The sequence below is a fragment of the Haliotis cracherodii genome, unplaced genomic scaffold, assembly GCF_022045235.1.
Source record: "Haliotis cracherodii isolate W230 unplaced genomic scaffold, xgHalCrac1.p SCAF_4, whole genome shotgun sequence".
In the NCBI taxonomy this organism is placed as follows: domain Eukaryota; kingdom Metazoa; phylum Mollusca; class Gastropoda; order Lepetellida; family Haliotidae; genus Haliotis; species Haliotis cracherodii.
In genome coordinates this window covers 62,080,058-62,102,639 of record NW_027266297.1, presented here as the reverse complement: position 1 = coordinate 62,102,639, position 22,582 = coordinate 62,080,058, and the positions used below count along the sequence as shown (strand labels likewise).

At 39.1% G+C, this 22,582-nt stretch overlaps 1 protein-coding gene across 1 annotated transcript; it reads left to right on the top strand.

Annotated features, from left to right (window-relative positions):
• Positions 1 to 3,754: 3,754 nt before the first annotated feature.
• LOC139479582 (uncharacterized) lies at positions 3,755 to 4,549 on the top strand. The gene has a single exon (XM_071262420.1). It carries the CDS (start codon positions 3,755 to 3,757, stop codon positions 4,547 to 4,549), a length of 795 nt encoding a protein of 264 aa, XP_071118521.1.
• The last annotated feature ends 18,033 nt before the right edge of the window (positions 4,550 to 22,582 follow it).

Here is a 22,582-nt window from a genome sequence, read left to right as displayed (position 1 = left end):
CATTGGTCACTATATCCTTTCCACTGCACGTGATTTGAGAGTTTATGCTACCTTAAGGCAAATGATATCCGCTTCTGATTGTTTGGTAACAGGTGGCAAAGTACGTAATACGAGTATGAATATAAGTGAAAGGAACGTCAGTGGACCACATACACACTGCAAAATCACTGGTTGGAGATGGATGAAAACTGCAAGTATCCTTCAGAATTTAAGTTGTGCTGGAGTAACTCAAGGTCGGCCCTCAATAACGGCTCCCGATTGTTTGGTAACAGGTGGCAAAATACGTAAGACAAATATGAGTATTGGCCATGAAAGGATGCGAGCGCGAATAAACCTGATTGAATTTGATTACAGTGAGGTGAGGTGAAATGGGGTTTAACTTCGCGTCCAAGATTATTGCACTTATATAGCGACGTGCATGCACGTGTGTGTGTGTGTGTGGCTGCTTGTACTAGTCCGGACTGATGCCGATTTATATTGCTAGCTCACTAAGATACCATGCCGCAGTTTACCATGAATACCCCACTCAGATACAGTATACTGATTCCGAGCCGACCAGTCCTTGTTTTAGCCCCTTAATGCCGAGCGCCAGACATGGTAACAACAAGTACCATATTTTAACGTCTTTTGGTATGACGCGGCCGGGGATCGAACTCCGCACCTTCTGCTCCCCGGGCGGACGCTCTACCACAAGACCAGGGAGGCGGTCCTTGATTACAGTAAGTATGGCCTTATTGTATCGAAGATCAGTTCCCTTTAACTTGTGTCTGACTTGTGTCAGCTGAACAGTGACGTCCACCTACACTCTCAGGTAATAATACTGGCATGACAAGACATGACAAGACATGACAAGAAATGACAAGACGGAGATATACGTTTGTCGGAGTTACCAAAATGTTGATGTGAGATAGAAACTACAGCAGAACCATATTAACATTATAAGACATAGCAAGACAGGAGGAGAGGACAACACATGACAAGAGGGAGATATACGTTTGTAGGAGTTTCCAGAATGTTGATGTGAAATAGAAACTACACTACCATATTAACGTTATAAGACATAGCAAGACAGGACAACACATGACAAGACGGAGATATACGTTTGTCAGAGTTAGCAGAATGTTAATGTGAATAGAAACTACAGCAGTAGGAAGGTTTGCCCCCACCAAAAGCATAAAATTAAAAACGATAGATTAAATAAATAGACGATTACTTGTTCAATATCATTACTTAAAGGTTTCTGTGACACTGGAGGAACGTAGATCCCAGTACACCATTGAACTGTCCTGTTCCATCATCTGGTACTACTATAATGATGATACGTAAGATATATAGTTGTGAACCCTAAGCGCAAACAAAGTCCGTATATAGTAACCACGCATACATGACACACCAATACACACCAATGCGGTAAATAAACAACCCTTTAATCATATATAAGGCCAGTAGTGGGCACCAACAGGCTACCCCTTAAAACGCCCACTCACGTCGCTGGCCCCGGGTTAACTGCCCGTTCTCTGCAGCAATAATCACAAATAGGAAATTTCATTCAAAGTCACTATTCCATCTAGCCTGAAGACGTTCTTCTACCTGTCCCTCTGGTATCTGTATACTCAGCCATCTCTCCCCAGCGGCCACTCCGCCCACTGCCGTCACTCCACACACGGGGCTGGGGGTCATATTACGTTCAAGTTGTAATCAGTAGGCTCGAGGATTCCTTGTTGCAAACATATCATCAGTGCAGTGATATATTATTTCTCCTCATTTCACACCAGGTTCTTTATGACATGACATCACAGACCCGCGTATGCTTCACCTTGCCCTGTCGAGGAGGCAACCAGCATTACCCAGGTCAAAGTTATTTGTATATTTAGTGTTGAAAACACTAGTCTATTCCACTTTTCTGCAGGTTTCAACAGCCTGGCTACTTTAGTTTTCCCCTACATATCGATTTTCTGTTATATATTGACTATAAATGTAATATCCACCTTCTTCATGAATATAAACTGTCGGGCAAAATATATACACCCAAAATTACAAACGTTGTCAAAGTTACTATGCTGAAAACAGTCGACATTGCAACCTTCAGTCCTAAACCACAACAATGATTGCCGTATCAAATACACCATCCAATAACCATTTTTTGTTTGTTTCATTATTAGCCACCCTCATGGGTGTTTAGTTCACTTAGGAGATAAACATATTGCCTTTGTTGAAGATGTTGTTGAGTATTTGATTGTCATATATTGCATTAGAAACCGAGAAACCGAGGAAGTTTCAAATGTGAGAATTTCCGCATGGCTCGAAAACCTTTTTACATTAGATTCTAGATTCTATTTGTGTGCTTTTGGGTTTTTTTCCCCAGCAAAACCTTCATTGGAATCTTGTTCTCTCAAACGTAATCAATATATAACATATAACAAGTGAAACAAGTGAAACATCGTCCTATAAACAATACCATGAGGTGAGATGAGGTGCAATGGGGTTCAACGTTGTGTTAAAAACAGTTTTCACTTATAAAGCGACGTTAACGCACGCGTGTGTGGCTGCTTGTACTAGTCAGGTACAATGCCGATTTTACTGTGCTTGCCCCCTGAGATACTATGCCGCAGATTAACATGGATACCCCACTCAGAAACAGTGTACTGACTCCTAGCCGACCAGTCCTTGTTTTAGCCCCTTAACCCCGAGCTTTGGGCAGGAATGCCATATTATAATGTAATAATAAGTACCATCTCATAATGTATTTTGGTATGACGTGGCCTGGGATCGAACTCTCCGGGCAGACGCTCTATCCACTATACCATGGAGGCGGTCCTACACCGCACACACCTTCAATATTGCTATGTTTTAGTAGGTATGTCTCGGTGCCGGTTTGATTTGTTATACTCATACATTAGAGCAGATACATTTGTCTAACCTGTTTACACCAGTTGAGTATGATATCTGTTCTGCACAAGTTCTCAAAAAATGCTTGCCGTCGACAGCATATTTTGTGTATCTGAGAATGTTCAATGATTACCACAAGTTTTCGGTTTCCCCAATACATAAATATATACGTTGAATATTGATACATGTTGAAGAGACTCTGTTACGGACTGAAGCTGGTGTGTCATATTACACTCTTTCAAACATCTTACAGTCCAGACAGTTATGGTTTACATAGTCTGAATCTTGGCCTCTTAACATTACTCTATTATTGACATCCGTTGGGTGCAATTTCGTTATCTCTTTCATTGACGTCCTCGTTCAACCGTGAACGTCAATTCTAATATGGTTAAGATTGATTTAGTAATTCAGTCGTGAATGCTAATCAAACACTCGGCAGATAGACAGGGAACGAACGCAGTGACATTGCACAGCACAGCCACATTCACATGCCGTGACAGAAAATCATTCACAGCACCCTTACATCATCAACACCATTAACCTTCATGGTGACGGAACTGACCTTCGTGGTTGAAGCACTATGTGGACTAGAACCTCTGCAGCATCACATGTACTAATAACCTCCACGGTTCAAGCAGCATCGGTGACAGTATGAACGTCAGCGTTGCAGCATCACTGGCAGCCGTATCCCCCACGGTTGCGTCGCCATCACTGGCAGCATTAAACTCCATGATTGCGGCACTATATAGAAGATACTAGGAAGGTGGTGGTGCACAAATCTCGATGGTTGCATCAGCATTACTGGCAGCATAAACCTCCATTCAGCAGGATTGTGGATGCTGCATCGCTGGCAGCATTTATATCAATGAAGGCGGTATTAGATACCTATAACCTCCATGGTTGCTGCAGCATTGTGGATGCTGCATCGCTGGCAGCATTTATATCGATGAAGGCGGTATTAGATACCAATAACCTCCATGGTTGCTGCAGCATTGTGGATGCTGCATCGCTGGCAGCATTTATATCAATGAAGGCGGTATTAGATACCTATAACCTCCATGGTTGCTGTAGCATTGTGGATGCTGCATCGCTGGTAGCATTTATATCAATGAAGGCGGTATTAGATACCTATAACCTCCATGGTTGCTGCAGCATTGTGGATGCTGCATCGCTGGCAGCATTTATATCAATGAAGGCTGTATTAGATACCTATAACCTCCATGGTTGCTGCAGCATTGTGGATGCTGCATCGCTGGCAGCATTTATATCGATGAAGGCGGTATTAGATACCTATAACCTCCATGGTTGCTGCAACATTGTGGATGCTGCATCGCTGGCAGCATTTATATCGATGAAGGCGGTATTAGATACCTATAACCTCCATGGTTGCTGCAGCATTGTGGATGCTGCATCGCTGGCAGCATTTATATCGATGAAGGCGGTATTAGATACCAATAACCTCCATGGTTGCTGCAGCATCATTGGCGGCATTTACCTCCATGGTTGCAGCACTATAGAAGATACTAGAAAATCTGTAGTTGCAAAAATAACCTTCATGGTTGCAGCATTACAGGTAGTAATAACCGTTGTGGTTGCAGCATCATTGGCAACAGTAACATATGAGGTTGCAGCAACAATGACATCATTTGCGTCCAAATGATATAATGTGTAGTTTCATAAAATTAACCAAAGTGGTGAGATCTACATGTATATTTGTGTCTGTTAATGTAAGGTTTACATCATGCTATTTCAGTCATGCAGTTTATTCTAAAATCTAAATGGTTTAATTTAAGACCAGAACTTACGGAATTTGTGTAAGTTACAACACTGCACTTAATCACAGCCTCCGCGCTATCACCAAGACATGCTGCGCATACACACATTAAACGTGCACACTCGCGCTCCCGCACAGAGGAAGTGGGAGAACAAGGATTGCAGGATAGTGCATCTCTGGGATAAATTTAGCTCTTCAAATAATGGTTAATGCATGTGGTTCTTCACTTCTTTATAGCATCGAGATGCAGTGACAGAGAAAAGTTAATATGTCTGCATTTCATGTCAGTACTATCTCAAAGACAAAATTCGTAAGTCCTCTCTCATCTTTTAACATTTGATCATTTCATCAGCATCTGCTTTATCCCCGAAAGACATTTTCTTTGAGTTCTGTTCGGACAGCTGTCCCATATTCTATTCAATTAACATGAAAGTGTGAAACACTACAATCTTCTTTTCCCTGACATTTTGACCCACATATCCGACAAGAAACAGAAGTGGAAATATAAAGTGAACTATAGATATCTTGTGGATAATAATGAAGACATGCTGTGTTTTATGTGACTCATTTGGCCTTTTCATAAGAAGCAAACGTGTTCAATTTTCTCAACCGAGGTAGTGAACATAAACCATATTTTAGTAAAATTCATGAGTATATGTACTGGTACGTCTGTGGATCCGGGGGATATTTAAATGTATAAACAATGAACCCGTTGGGGATATTAATTAGTGTAGAAAGCCTGGGCTTGGTGCCATTAAGGACAAAAATTGTTAGCCCGGGAATGTGTAAGTGTAGAAACTGTAAAATACTTGTAAAGTTTTGTGTTGTATTTGGTTATATACCAGCACTATCAAGGCAGGTCACCAGAAATGGGCTTCACATATTGTACCCTTAGAGACTATCGAATCTGGGCCTAGGGCTTGATGAGCGAACGTTTTAACCACTAGACTACCCCACCGCCCTCTTTCTCTTGGAAGAGATGTATAAGCGTTGTTGGACATTGCCACTTGTCGTTAGAACTAATTTGAACAAAATATATGCCTCTTTTGTATATGTCACATACCAAAATAGGGTGGTCGTTGGTGTAACGCAGACGTTGGCGCTGAGCGAAGGAGAAACTGGTAGTGAAGCATTGAGGAGACAGTGTCGACACAAAACATACTATGCTTGAACTTTTATTACAGAGAAAGAGATCACGGGAATTCGTTGTTACGGGTTACAATGGCGTGATGATTGACACAGGTATGTCAAATAAATTATACCATGCAGGCGATGTTGACATGGTAGTGCTAGTCAAACCAACTGACTGACCAACCACGAGTGTTGGCAAATGATCGCATACCGCCTCGTACGCAAAAGTTTCAAAACGACCTAAGATGGGCAACTCATTAATGTTATATTCCATGTGTAACTTTAGGGTTTGGCGGACAAACACACTGATCCCATATTGATTCCTTCAGTTTATTGGGAACTGTATTGCTTTACCCATGTGACTCTTGCTTCACAAGCACGGATGTGCATGTAGCCGTCACGCACCAAAAGGAGTCACTGCATTTGGTACTTTGCATCTGTTAAAGTTTGAGAGGGGCATCCTGTAAATATATGTTTCGTTATAAATGCCTTCCTGCAAACCCATCACGCCATATGGTTATTTCTACTACAAGGTTTGTCTTTTATAGTTAGGGGTTGGGCCAGCTGTTTTACCACTTTAAACTTAAATTGTGTTAACTAGGGTTAAGATATATGGACGAACAATTTGTTATTTACAATTAGGCGCGACGTTTCGGTGTAGGTGATCAAGTACTTGATGTACAGAGTGATAGAACCTACCAAGGAACAAAGCTCCTAATTGAATAAAAAAGTTGTTCATCCACATTTGTCATCCGAATCTGGCTCCCACAGGCGTTATCGCTTGGGTGAGATCACTGCAATGAAATTGCACCACAATGCTTTGCTGACCATTATGACGTCATTGGTTACCATGACGTCAAAATCAAATGGCATCATTGATGGGTCTGCTACTGAAGCTGTTAGCAGTGCTTTTTACACTAAAGACACCGCTTATTACTGTCTACAAAAAAAGTTGGAAGAATAATGTTGAATGATACATAAAATGACACCCAATGACACATAAATAGTGAGTGAGTGAGTGAGTGAGTGAATGAGTATGGTTTTACGCCGCTTTTAGCAATATTCCAGCAATATCACGGCGAGGGACACCAGAAATGGGCTTCACACATTGTACCCATGTCGGGAATCGAACCCGGGTCTTCGGCGTGACGAGCGAACGCTTTACCCTCTGGGCAACTCGACCGCCCTTACACATAAATAAAGTTGACACTCTATGTCTTATTCTTTCTAAGTTCTCCAATTTCCAAAAGTCTCTCACAGAAGTTAAATTGTTCTTGTCGCTTAACATATTTCATTACCTATCTTACACTAACTTGAACTAAAAACGCTCAAACCCTCATAACATGTTTATGTATCAGTATAAAATTGTGATAAGGAACCTGCCAGATTAATTTCGTCCTGATCTGATCCCCAGCTACTCTCCTCTACCTCCCGTCCAACGCTGCCCTTCTACACCAAATGTCCCTAATGATACAAATTACGTTGTCAGCGAGCACTAATTTTACCATTTATGCTTCAGGCAGGTATAGATTCAATTCAACAAATATCCCACATATCCGACCTAAGGAGGTGTCTTACCACATTATCCAACAACAAGTATTTACTGCCACTCACAACAAGATGGAGTTCCATATGTAAAGAAGATGTGTTTTAAGTGTCCTATCTTTAGCAGCCACGCAGTGTTACAAGTACGTTGCCTCTCCCTGTGCCCACTGGTGGAAAGTCAAGTAGATATGCGCCTTTGTCGGAATGCTTGGAGAGATAATGGATGCAGTGTGTGGACAGCATGTCAAGTTTTAATAACCAGGCAGCAGGTATTTATTGCCCAAACCGTCATGTGTTTGTCATCATGTCTACGATAAAAGTAAGATCTTTCGCAAGTAGGGTAATTCTAATCCCCCGACACTCAGCTTTATTAGCGAGGTGTCCGGTTAGGCTATAAGAAATGTATTTTTGGTGGCGCTAAGCTGCATAATTTGCCAACTTTATGAAGCTCCTGTTGGCTGTGGTCAGGTTTATGGCAACGTCCACACAATATAAGTACTTCTTAATCATATGCTAGTACTTTCTGAATTGTAAAAAGTGGCGACAGATTGAGTGAATGTGATGTGTTAAGCCTATTAATGATCTGGTTCACGATATCAGTACGAGAGCTATGCGTGTCCTGGGTCACTTTTAGAGTATGGTTTTCTGAATGTTAAGATCTCTTCAATGAAAGGGGGTCTGAACGTCAGCTGCAATATGGACATTCATGAAACTCTAGATATATCGGATACTAGTAATCAGGGTCGGTTGTTACAATGTTTAGAGAGACGTCATACATACTATTGTTCATTGTTCATGTTGGATATAATTAACTGATTGTGGTCAGCATATACGTGGTTGACTACATCTCTGAAGTAAATAGAATCGGCAGTTCTCCAACTTTTAGCGGGCACGGGTGTCTAAGTCTTCTAAGGCACCACAATTGGTTGTGTGTGTTTCGTCCCTCATGCTCACCAGAAACCTATGATAATGGGATCGACTCTAGATTTGTAGATTTCTGTCTTCTCTACCACATCAAGCTGAAGCGCCATGCTATAACTGAATATTGTTCAAAGCCGCGTAATACCAAAAACACTCACACACCCACTTACTTTCTAAAATATCCATATACACATATAAGAGACATACATATATGTGACCTATCATGCGATAACATCAGATAAGGAACTCTATGGGTGAAAAATCACACTTTGAGTATTCAATATATTTCAAAACAACGGTATCCCAGGACCGGAAAATAAATTCATATCCTTCAATGTATATTTATTACAGAGATACATGGCATCAAAGATCTGAACTAATTTTCTGCAAAGTCCCATTTTCAGAATTGTAACTATTTATGTAATGATTGAAATAATGCTTTTATAACATAACGAGCCAACGAGAGAAAATAACATGATTGATGACGTCGCAGAACAATTGTATCCCAGCACCCATGAGGTCCCTTTTCTCCTTGTGGGTCACATACTATGCCTTTGAATTACCGGCAGTTCTATCTATGCCTTGTATCGATGGATGGTCGTGGATGTATGTTGTTGGAGGTTGACATAGGGAATATTCAAAATAGTATCATATTTATCGATATCCTGTTCTTCAGACTTTGAGATTACATCATTATTATGTACATACAATACAAGCTGTGTCAGTTTGTACTGTTTTACTTGATGACAAGAGGGACATCGAGTGTAGGTAATAACGTAGGAATAGAACACCGTGTTCATAAAAAAGTAATTACGAGGATATGTATTTACGTATTTGAATGTTGGCCCATGAATCACGTTATTATTATCGATAGACTAACATTTAGACATGTGTAAATCATGTATATATAAATTGAATTACCGTCATTCCTGTTAGTTGTGATTGTTTCAACGGAGGCAAATGGAATTTCTTCGATTTTTCCATATCAATCATTCTGAGTGTTTTGAATAGACACATAAAGGAACGTTTCAGCCGTTCCTGCGAATATACACTGCCCAATTGACTGAAACTTCAAGACATTGCTCACTCGCTGTCACACGTGATGAGTGGACATGGAGAGACGTCCAGTTGGTATTATCCCGATAGTCATAGTCTTGGCCATATTGGCTTCCTTACCAATCATATATCTTGCTTTATCAAGTTCAAGGTCGCTCAATTAAATGACTGTCACTCAACAGCATTGACCCATATTATTCCCGATAGCGAAGGTGGCTGAGGGCGAATTCGAAAAATACTTCAGCTATAGCTAGTGTTCCAAATTGCTTCAATTAGTGCACGGCGCTAGTCTAAGTCAATATGATAGATGTGGCATTTCTATATGCAGTGTTGTATGAGCTAGGCTTATTGTGTTGTCCTGCTAGATCAAAGTAAAGCCTGCTTTCAAAACACAAGCACTTTCTGAAGTAAATGCTCACCAAATTGTAAACTTTTCAAACTTCCGTGCCATACTTTGATGTTAATTTACAATTATAGATATGCAGCAGTGAGGCCTAATCAAGTTTAGCCAATTAGCCGGTACACACGTCACAAACACATGCAAAGGCAAGGCAATCTTTACCGACAGAAACATAGGCACTTAAGGTACAAGTTGAAGTAATATATTGCATCTGACATAATTTTTGTCACTGATGCGTCCGATTTGGAAATGTCCTCCACATGTCTTCCATAAAACATTGAAAGCTTAACTGAGTCTTGAATGTTGACGGACGCTCTTTGAAATCTTCACAGAAAGAGATATGGAAACACCAAGGACTGGAGCTGCTGGTATATTACTCGACATAAAGGGAAGGTTGACCACTGGAAATTTCATGTCATGTGGATACATATAAAATCTCTCTGTGTCTATCGAATCATTCCAACTATATCATGACCATGTATTTGTGAATCACCACAAAGTAATGATGATACCAGGTGTTTGGTTTCCCAATCATGGTCACAATCTAATGTAGACGTGACACACTGAATATTCCTCACGGTAAGGTTACGTTGGTGACACCAGGTGTCCGGTGTGAGTGAAGTTCAAGGTCACGATACAGTTGGCAATAAAACATTCACGATATGGTAAGATTTGTTTGTTTAACGCCACATTAAGCATTATTCCAGATTTCTGAAAGCTGCCTTCAGATAACCCAGGTTAAACAAACCAGTGATATTGCGAGCAACGAGACATGGGGACGGGGTCCGTTGACATGCCATTTTTTCCACCCGATCCATTAAGTCACCTTCATAGCGTTGTATGCTGGTTTACCTGTTGAAGAGACATATTGTCAGAGTGTAAATATACATCCGCTGTTATCTTACACTTTCCCTCCGGATTCTCAACTTGGCGCACAGAATGCCTTGATTGCAAGAGAAAGGTACAAGAATCCTCCATCGTAAATATAACCTTGTCGGAATATCCCGGCACCTGGAGCACACAATTAAGGCAGTAATTAAACGTTTGATCGATTCAGTTTCTTAGGTTTGTTTACTTTGAATTTTTATATTTTCGTTGATATTAAGTTAACTATATTCTTATTTTAGTTTTTTAACTGTCCCAATCAAGCTTTGATAAGGTAAAGAACAAGAATTACTTCGCACATGTATATATATACTCTCATTCTTTACCAACAAACAGAGAACAGTATTGCTTGAAAGTCTAAATAGAATCTGAGAGATACTTCCCAGACATAAACATGTTTCATGAGTATATGTACATGATACAATGTACACGAAACACGTATAGTTGCGATGACATTCCGTCACCTTATGCGTGGCCATAGCCAGTATGCTGGTTTAGATGCGGTGAATGTTTCATCGTAAAAGAGGATTATTGTCAATATGCTTATAGAACAAATTGAAGTTGCGCATGGAACAAAATAATCTGACATGCGACTGAGACAAGTTTCCTTTGATATGTTCGTGTTAGCGGGAATAGAAGGGATTTATTGTTGAGTATAATTACTATCATAGGATGCTGCACCAACGTAGTCTGAACACATGCTCAACCGCCACGCATAACCAACCCACTTTTAACTAATACATGTATAGAAAAGAAGTAAACTCAACAATTTGTTTTTCGAACTCTCAACAACAATAGCAAAAAACATCCCCAAACAAACACCACATTCTGAATACCCACTGAAGAAGCAATGCAGTTTAACAAAGAAATGTAGTTTCGCTCTTTGTATTGACGACATCTGTGTTCTGTAAAAATATAATGTTTTTTGCTTGTTATACGTGTCTCGCGACAATGTGGACTGGAAAGTGAATCTGACTGCTTCGATGCAGATGTATTATAATTTGTTTCCAAACTTTATCTTACAATCCTCTTGGGTAATGCGGTGTTATTCATGAATTGTTTGGTTTTGGCAGCCTGTCATGAAAGGCCCGTCTGTCACGTTTCGAAACGTAATTGAATTTTCAAGAAATTGGAGGAATAAACGAAATGGTGATTATAAAATCTTTATCTTTATGTGTCATGTATCATTTACACGAATTGACCGTTATAGTAGGACTTATGTAGATGCAGTTTCTATACACTACCTTTAGATTTAGCGTAAATAAAGTTCTACATAGACGTATATGAGATGAGATAAAACAAAAATATATTCTCAAGTATATATTATAGAGAAATATATTCTGTTAACGTTCCAGTTGGTATGTCGTGACGATAATTTCACTATGACCAATCTACTTCTACGAATCTCATATTGTCACTGAATTCCCTTCTGCAATTAAATACAATCATAGGTTTCTGGCGTGCCCAAGGGACGCAACTCTGCACAGACATAAGCAATTAACATCTAAGAAACATAATCACCGCACGTAAGATGCTTGATAATCCTGGTGTACTTGTCTTAGGCTTGTTAACCAATTAATCGACATGTATATAGAAAACAACTCCTTGTGATGTTGACTGATGTAGTTTTACACGGTTCATGGTTGAACTCGATCTGCTCTCCACTATGTTCCATGAGTGTGATAAACTACTACATTCAGTGATATGTTGGAAGCTGTATATATGCATACAGGGATATGGCTAACGGTCTGCAAGTACGGTAACCATGAGGCAGGCGTCAATCAATGTACCAGAAAAATATCCAACAAGATTCAGTCAATTCAGCAGTTCTTGCAGTTTCACAACTTTTGAGATTCAATCGAACATGCACTTTCTTCGAAGATTTCAAAGAGCGTCACATGACTCTTGCTTAAATATCGTTTGGTCATGGTTACAACTTTGACGGTTTCTGTAAAGCTTTCAAACTGTTTTATGGAAGTCCATTGAGGACATTTCCAAATTTGACGCATCAGAGAGCAAACTGAGATCCGATGCTGTTCCCTTGCTGGACGTGTACGATGTTTGCGTGTACATTAACTTGGTACCACCAGGACCTGCTCACCGGAAACAGTTCTTTTTGCATTGTTATCATAAAACTGTGGATGCTTACTGGCATATATGTTGTTCAGATGATAGAGGAAATCAGTCATACATTTTTAAAACAAATGACAGACACAATTCCTCAAACAATCAATATATGTATGTCTGATGCAAAACTTTTGTATGTGTGTGATGGTAATGCCTTTGTTATACACCGATGAATACGTGGAGGAGAAATGCTATATTAGAATGTAATAATCAGCCTTTGCTTTTAGCAGGAATAAATGAACGCGGTCACTGTGCTTAATGAGGAAAATACTTGAAATCCATTGCGTTGGCGAATATAATTTATAAAATTAATTTTGACTTTATACCTTAATTCTCTTTGAGTGCAGCTACTGATAAAATTGGTTTTTCGAAGTCGCCTCCATTTCGATACATTGTTGAATGCTCCATCTTAAGCATGCGTTCATAACGGAAATAAAAATATATACGCCTTACTGCACATTCAATTATCATGGTGTAGAACATATGAGAACATCAAAGTGAGCAAGTACTAGCTTCATTATGTTCGTGCATGTTACAGATAATCATTTACAAAGTTTAATATCGTTTCACGAAACCTTCTGTTTGAACTGATAATTGTTAGTCTCTGAATACACTTCACTGACCATGGACCTAATATCACCAGGGGTCTTCAGATTGTCACGTTTAAAAAGTAACTGGAACATTAAGGTCCCGAAGTGCCTCTCAACGACATATCCTTACATTATAAGCCATCAACTATTAGTCAACTCAAGGACAATGGGAAACCTGAAATGACGCCCAAATTATTCTAAACACTTTGTGATAGTGGGTGACGCATAAGTGACAAAAATGATGTCTGATGCAAGTTCCTATTTTGACTTGTGCCAGAGGATCTGGTGTTTTTATCAGGTATAACAACTGACTTGCTTTTGCATGTGTTTGTGACGGGTGTCACCGGTTGATACGCGAAGTGTTATCTCCTCGTACTAATTTTGATTCATCTATTCATTGGTTCATTTTAAGTTTGTTTACACATGTATTCAAGAGGAGATAAATTATGATGTATGTTTCTTCACTGAAACAGTTGTATGATGAGGCATTTGCATTGATAAGTAAATGTTTCGTCAGTGACATACACGTGTCATTCAACTTAATGGTTTAGATGTAAATGTAGTTTCATTTAGAATAGCCTGCTGTTTGAAAAAAAACCTGTCCCCAAAGGAAATAGACGGAGATGCGAGAAGCAGAAATATATTTCTCTTTGTTACTTAATACTTGTACTTGTGTACAATAACAGGTACTGCTTAGGATAACGCGCTTTTTGCACACGACAAACGTGACAGTGTAGCTGGTCACCTGGAATTCATTAGATATTTAAACATACATCCCAAGTATGCTTAACAGATACCGGTGTGAACATGACTGTTCCTTTAATAATATAAACACACACAAACAGGGATTCAGACCAGTTCCTTATCTAGGATACCCTCACTACATCGACACTTAATCAACCAAGCCGTCACAATACCCATTACATTGTGGTGCATCTCAACATTAAGAGAAGCTCAATGCCAATTTCTTGCTAAGCAAGTTTTAAACACATCAGCCAATAAGATCCACAACATCCTATCAGATCTGTTTTGCTCTTTCATTTGCTTGAAGTCAAATAACTAACAGCGGACACGATAGGCCAGCTAAATCTTGATCAGGGCGGTTAACACAAGTGTAATAAGACAATGTAAGGAATAGTTTAACTGATTAAAACCAACGGGAACATGAACAATTAAATATCTCATTGACACTGACATTAGTACAACGTACGCTACAATTAAATGTGGCCGTAACTGGAATCTTTGGATTTGTATTTTAGCACTGACAAAGACACAGCATACTGAGGGGGTTGTTGCGACTCGAGAAGCATTGTTGATGAAACAGTTCACATCTAAGTGTTTGTCCATGAGAATAATCAAAACGTACTGACTGCAATATTCAGTGAGTGTGGGCTACGCTGCTGAGAGCATTATTTAGTGAGTAAGTGAGTGAGTGTGTGGATATCGCAGTTACTGATTAAATAATAATATATTTCTGTATCTCATATGTACGCCATAGATACTAGATACATAACAACATTACCATGGCAATTTCATATCTTCGTAGATTCCAGCAATATTGGGGTGTATAACTTCTGCAAGCCAGTTTTATGGCGGTTTCATCTTAACGCCGGCAGATGTTAATCATTTGTTGGTAAGGTAACTTTTGTGCCCATCAAATAACGGTCATAGAATTACACCAAGGTATACAAAGTATTATCTGGGAAATATTCTACATAGTGAGCCCAAAACCCCACTCAATAGTCATCCGTGCCCCAGTGGTCACCAGGGTATGATACGGTAGTAAATGAAGTGTTGCTGTATAAATGGCCGAGCTTCACTAGAAAATTGGATTTGAAACGTTACAAGATTACAAACGTTATGACAACGCTACCAGGCTGAAAACAGTCGCCGAAATACTGAAACCATAATGTCAAAACCCCAGCCATGATACCGGTTTCAAGTACATCACCATCGAATAATATTTCTTGTTTGTGAGCCACCATCAAACATGGGTTCCTACTTTATCTACTGTTATCAACATAATTACGGATATAGTAATTTCACGATCGCTTTTAAACATCACAGACAAATTTCACTGCACCATCTAGTTACATGAAATTTGCTTTTAAGGTTCCTTCACAAATATAAACTTGCAACGGAAATTAAATTCCACTTTCTTCCAAATTCAGATAAAATGTATCTGTAAATTCCTACAGCCGAAATGAAAGACGAAAACAGGCTGAATTCCATTACACACAGAAAGGGAGGTCGCCATGGGAGAGATAGCTAATGTACAGGTGTGTGCCATCTAACCGTTGAGGCAAGCATTACGTAAAGGAACAATCCTGACAAAAGCTGCTGTCTGGCAATGTGAAGGCACTGGGCGTCGTGAGTGTAAACAGCATGAGCAAGAACTACATTTTAGAAAACCCATATATATGGTTATTCTAAGAAGGACACAATTGCCGCAGAATGAGACTGGAAGTGGAACAGGATGCAATGTTCTGATCGCTGTTCCATGTTCTCTGTATGTTGTATGAAAGTTTAATATGTTGGTATTATGTACACCTCGCTAAGATTTGATAGAACTGTGTGAATAGTTCAAACTTTGAAACATTGGAGAACGGATGTGTGAAATGCATGTGTGTGTGTGTGCGTGCGTGCGTGTGTATGTGCGTGCGTGTGTGTGTGTGTGTACATACATCACTGTTTTCGGACAATTTTGTCATTTGGGATTCAGGTTACATTCTATTTAAACAGTTCTATTTGTTGTTCTTGTGCAATTAATCAAGTTGACTGTCTACATACCCTATTGTTGGGTATTTACACAATCCTAGAGAGTGGACGGTATTCAGTATTCATTGTGTCCGTACAATGTGAGCTCCGTTGAAATATTCTTTGAATAAAATCATACATATGTTGTAAGGTTTAAAAACTTGAAACATCGACCAAAAAACTTTACGGCAACAATTGTATAATGCTTTTTTAAAAATCACCACAGAAAGTGCATGCTCGATTGTACCTCAAAAGTTTTGAAATGTACTCATTTAAGGCTGGATCTGTTTTTTTGGTTGGCATTCTAGAATCTTTATAGATAACAACTTCTGGTTTATTGCATATAACGCGACGTTTCGATGTAGATTCTTACTCCGTTATCCATTCGGATCTAATACATCTGTGTTGGATCATTTCACGCATTTTGACATTTAAGTTATTACATTATTGTCATAGCTTGCTGAATGTCAGTACAATCAACAGCCTCAGATGTTTGAAATCAAAGGTAGTCCCGTTTAATCGCATTCATAAACAAGACACTTTAGGTGTCCCCCTCTCCTGAATCCATTAATTCCCTAATGATATATAGCTACACGCGCTTAAGTGAATGTAGATGTGGAATGGAGGCTTGCCATTGCTTAACATTTGCAATTGTGATGATGAAAGAAGTTAACATGTGTTATCTATTTCCTCATGTGAATTACATTAATTACACAGGTTACCCACGAGGGATAGAAAAGATTGATATCATCTTGTACATGTTGTCTGGGTAAGAAGCAATTCATCAGCTTCCCGGGCCAGTGTCCCACACCCAGATACTGACCTGACGTTGTGTCGTCCCACAACACGTTGTCAGCCTGAACAATGGAGTGATATCCCCGAAGTTCATCCTCGCGCAGATGAAATGAACATGCAAAAACAGGTTTTAGATATAGGATATATAAGAATATTCCCTATCAATATGCAACATGTCAACACAGGGTCGGTTTTACAACTGACACATGGCAATAGGGAAAGGTTTAACCATGATATCATACAATAGCGATTCTTCGGGATAAGAAGACTGGGAGGACGCAATACGTAGGTTCAAATTGCGTGAGGGACTGGAAAGACGCTCGACGCTGCTTGAACATAATTCCAGTTATATCACAGCATGTGTGCTTAATGTGGGAGAACGCCCGAAGTTATGCAGGTCTCAGACGTTTACACTTTGGTGAAACCCACGAGCATGGATATGGTTCTGAAAAACCTAGAAACATAATTGGAGCGAACCGGGATTCGAACGCACGATCATAGGATTCTTGGATGCCCAAGGGACCCAACTCTGCACAGTGAATTGTAGCGCATTTGATGAAACGTAAAAAGTCAAAGTGTATTGAAGCAGTAAAATACATTTCATTGGTTATGTGCATATAAAGGTTGATGTGTAGTCAGACACCGGCCAAATGAATCGACTGTACCTGATAAATAGTACCTACATTTGATATCTTCTCTGAAGCGTTTGTGTCCATCAAGCTGTATAATAAAGTGTTGCATATTCAATATGTTGTATGTATGTATGAACAAATATTATTTTCTATGTAGTCATTTTTGATGTTCCGGAAAGTGCGGCTACATTTGACAGTACCTTCTCAATCAGTGAACATCTATTTGTTATTTCATGTTTACGTCATGATATGGCCATTTCTACGATGTCAGGATCAATTGAATTTCATGATCAGTGGACATGCATGTACAAAGTTACATGCTTCGTCATGAATGATAGACTAAACACAAGTGTGAAAGGAACGCTCGTGCTTCAGGTCGTAATGATATGACAGCAGGGTTGATGTACAGCAGGAAAAGAAACAAGGGATAAAAGAGTTATGGAACGTCGACGGAGTCGAATCAGATGTCATCTTACGTACTTATTTAGAAATACCTGATCTTCTTAACGAGATTCACTATTCATTACAATAATAGACCCGTGAAGAACCAGGTTAGAAAGGTTTTCAGCAACCCATGCTTGCTATAAAATGCGACCATGCTTGTCGTAAGAAGCGACTAACGGGATCAGGTGGTCAAGCTCACTGACTTGGTTGATGCATGTCAATTCAAATTGCGTGGATTGATGCTCATATGTTGTCAATCACTTGATTGTCTGGACCAGACTCAATTATTTACAGTCCGCCGTCATAAAGCTGGAATAATGCTGAGTGCAGCGTTAAACAACAAACAAACACTACAATAATAGCATATATGATCACGATTGAAGTCGGTCAATATTATATTTTTATGACAATGATTAATGATCTAAATTATGACAACCAAATTGATTTTCCACATCATTTTTTAGTTTTGGGGATTTTTAGTATCTGCAAAGTTATTGAGAGTCATTCATTTACTTATTGTCACGAAAACAACACAAATTGAACTCTCCCACTTCAACGCGGAATGTCAATTCGTCACCGGCCCATGTCTCTTTGCCCCTGTTCTGTATATGTGTGTGGCTAATGGTCAACATGGGAATTACTAATGCGGGTTATGTAATTATATATGCATCCTATTGCCACATTAAAGAGTAACGAGATCACTCAATGTTACTGCGTGTAATAGCTTCCCTTAGACACACATCACATTGATACCATTTATCATCTCATCTTCCATACATAAACATGTACACTTGTGTTTTCAGCTCTTCTGGGATTACACCCTCCTCTCCATTACACCCAACATACACTAACAGGACCCTTTTTAAATCACATTCAGGTCATAAAACACGGCAATCATGTTATTGCATCACATAAACCATGGTCAATGTGCAATCAATTGGACATATTGCTTAACTTCTTTCTAGACGTAAGCGGTATTGAAGGAGACATTATTTATATTGCTCCCTATATGACCTAGGAGAGAAGCGTGTCTCAGACTCTCCCAGCATTGCCCTTCTTACGTGTGCATTTTTGTAATAAAACTGCATTTATCTGTTAACATTGTTTGCATGTTAAATTCCATCAACTGCTGACAAAAGAATATGATAACTCCGATGAGACATTGCTAGAAAACGTGGTATCTAACCAAAGGTGGAGACAGTTTCATACAGTAAGAAAACGAATAATTATGTAAAACATGACAATTCTACACATAGCTCTTTCTTGTATTTGATTACAAACGTGTATTACTTCACAATCATTGCATTTTATGATATGCCCCCGACGTTCTGATACAGTTATCTCATGTCCAGCGTCCGATACTCTAATACAGTTATTTCATAAGGGTGACTTGTCATTCACTTGATGAAGCAGTGAGTATATACCCTGACATGTTGTGTTCCTCATAATATAGAACTTCACATCAATAAATTCTCTCTCTTATATGTATCACATCTAAACACCATTCAAAGACTTGACAGTTATCTAGTTTTTTTGCACCTGATACTCTTATACAGTTACTTCATGTACAGCGCGGGACGTTTAAATACATTCACTATACTCTGTGTCATTGAAAGAAAGAAAACGATTCCAGCAACCTTTGCTGATGGGTGGGTCTACAAACAAAAAGAGCCCGCAATATCAACTAGAGAGTATAGTTCCTGATATCGCTTTGAAACGATTGGCCAAACAAGAAACAGACTCCATTAAATCAGAAAAAGAAATTTGCAAATAAGGGAATTGATGCCTAAAATTTAACACTTCTCAGACAAAAAGCAAAAGTTTCCGAAAATGGCCAACAAAATTTCAAATTTCAGGAAGTATCAATAATTTCATTTTCCATACACCATTTCATTCAGGTTGTTCAATTAAAGGAACGTGGTGTAGAACGTTGACCTGGCAGCTCATGATGTCAATTCCATTACTTTTGGCTCCCATGACTCATCATACTGCTATCAACCTGCAGATAATATAACCACAGGTAACTTCTCTATTGTTGATAATAACAACCTTCATTGGTTGTTCAAATATGGATCAAACTATCATGATCAACCTCCTCCCAATTGGGATCACAACTATAAAATAATTATGGACGTTGCCGAAGCATATGCCACATAATGAGCCAAATGAGAAGAAGAACCTGTTGAATATCTTTCAGAGTGGGTTAAGTCAGTGCGTGATGTTGTCATTGGTAGAATGCACAAACTTAGAAAGACGAAGCGGAATTGGACTAAACCCATTCTGTCCCAACCAGCTGTCATCCAAAGTCTGGCTGCTCTACATGAAAAGTTTGCAGGCCTCAAAAAACGTAACTAGTCTATCACTATAAGCATCACTACATAAGTTGCTTAATCAAAGAACTTGTTATAAATCACATATCAAACAATGCCACATGTATAGCCAGTATGTTAACTGAGAAAGAAATCTGCCAAAACCATGCATCAGTACTTTCAACTTTTGACTTGACTCTAAAACCTGAAGACATGTCCATTCTTCTTTTGTACTGGATACCAAAGCTCCCGACATTATCCACACAAAGAGAGATAAATTGCTAGGACTAGGCAAATGTACCTGTCTCAAAGAAAAACCATAATCCTTAACTTCTTTGAGAGGCATTTAGAGTACTACGTAAAGAAAAGATTTATGGACTTGCTTGATAACGGTGTTGGAACCTACACCGAAACGTCGCTCCTAATTGTAATAAAGAAGTATTAATCCATAAATCACTAGCTTGATAACGGTGTTAGAACCTACACCGAAACGTCGCTCCTATTTGTAATAAAGAAGTTGTTCATCCATAAATCTTATCCTTACTCATTATCCTTTGTACAATCAAGGAAGGACTTTCTTCATACTCACAGAAAGCATTTAAAACAAGTGAAAATGTTGATTCTCAAACACTCAAAGGATTTGCTTGATTTTTTGCAATCTCCATTTTGTCAAATCATTTGATTTTTTACATTTATACACAATTATCAAACACGGCAAACTTAAGGAAAGACTTCATTCCTTTATCTATGGGGCTTTTGTTACAGGTTCAGGACAATTTGTCAAAAACGAAATGCTGGACTTCCTCATTGATAACATCTTTGTAAAATATGGGGCTAATACTTTTAGGCAAGACGTATGCATCCCTATGAGCACCAATTGTGCTTCCCTTCTTGCGGATCTGCTTCTTTATGCATATGAATCGGAATTTCGTATCAGATTGGCAAAGTCTAAACAAGGTTATTTGGCCAAGATGTTTAACTTATGCTTCAGTTACATCGATGATCTGATATCATTCAAATAGCCAATTCCCTTCCACTGATTTACCAACCTGAAATAGAAATAAAGGAGACTAGTGGGACCGCCTCATCTGATTCATATTTAGGTTTATGCATGAAGATCCAGAGTGACTAAACGTTTTCCACAAGACTGTATGACAAGAGGGATAACTTCAACTTTCCAAAAGTCCACTTTCCCTTCATGTCGAGCAATATTCCAGCAGCGCCAACCTTTGGTGTTTAATTTTACATTCGTTTTAGATACAATCGAGCAAGCTCTTTCGACCAAGATTTCATAGAGACTCAGACCATGTTTACTCAAGTTTATGATATTCAAGGTCTCAGAGAAGCTTTCAAAAAGTTGTATGGTAGACATTTGGAGGACATTTCCAAATTTTGACGTATCAGTGACAAAAATAATGTCCGATGTAATTACCTATTTTGACTTGTACATCACGTTTTATTCATGATCCATTGATATGACTTTGCATGTGTTTGTGACCGTTGTCAGATATAGTCGGAATCGTACAATCAGTTTTGCTTTTAACAGATATTTCTATTGTATATGGAAAGGGGTTTGTCGCTTTCATTCACATACCCTTGTACAATTACTCATTCCATCACCCAACTCCCTAATAGAGTTATCTCCCGCCCAGTGTCTGAGACTGAAATAGTTATGTCATTCCCAGCACCTGACACTCATATATAGTTATCTCATGGCCAGCACCCGACTCTCAGATAAAGTTATCTCATGGCGAGCACCCGACCCTCTGATACAGTTATCACATGGTCAGCACCCGACTCTCTGATACAGTTATCTCATGGCCAGCACCCGAAGCTCTGATACAGTTATCTCATGGCAAGCACCCGAAGCTCTGATACAGTTATCTCATGGTCAGCACCCGAAACTCTGATACAGTTATCACATGGTCAGCACCCGACTCTCTGATACAGTTATCACATGGTCAGCACCCGACTCTCTGATACAGTTATCTCAATATATTTTTTTTTCTTCTTTCTTTAAATGCATGTCACGCAGAGCACGACAATAACATGGCTTCCTTTTCTGGTGAACTAAGAATAAATAAACACCATGTCCTTAATACACGTAGAACAACAACAACCATTCCCCCACCATCCCAATTAGTGCAAGAACCATGCACTTGAGACATGAACACTCTACTATTGTTGTTTTACGTGTACATGCATAGCATAGGAACCATTAAGTACTCATGTCACGGAATATTCCTTTGACGAAGTCCATAGATTGCAAAACGGATTGCACATATTCATGAGGTATTTAATTAGCAGATCTATTCTCGATATATCAT

What these genes read in the sequence shown, in the direction of transcription:
- LOC139479582 (XM_071262420.1), top strand. Translation starts at nt 3,755, where the DNA reads ATGAAGGCGGTATTAGATACCTATAACCTCCATGGTTGCTGCAGCATT.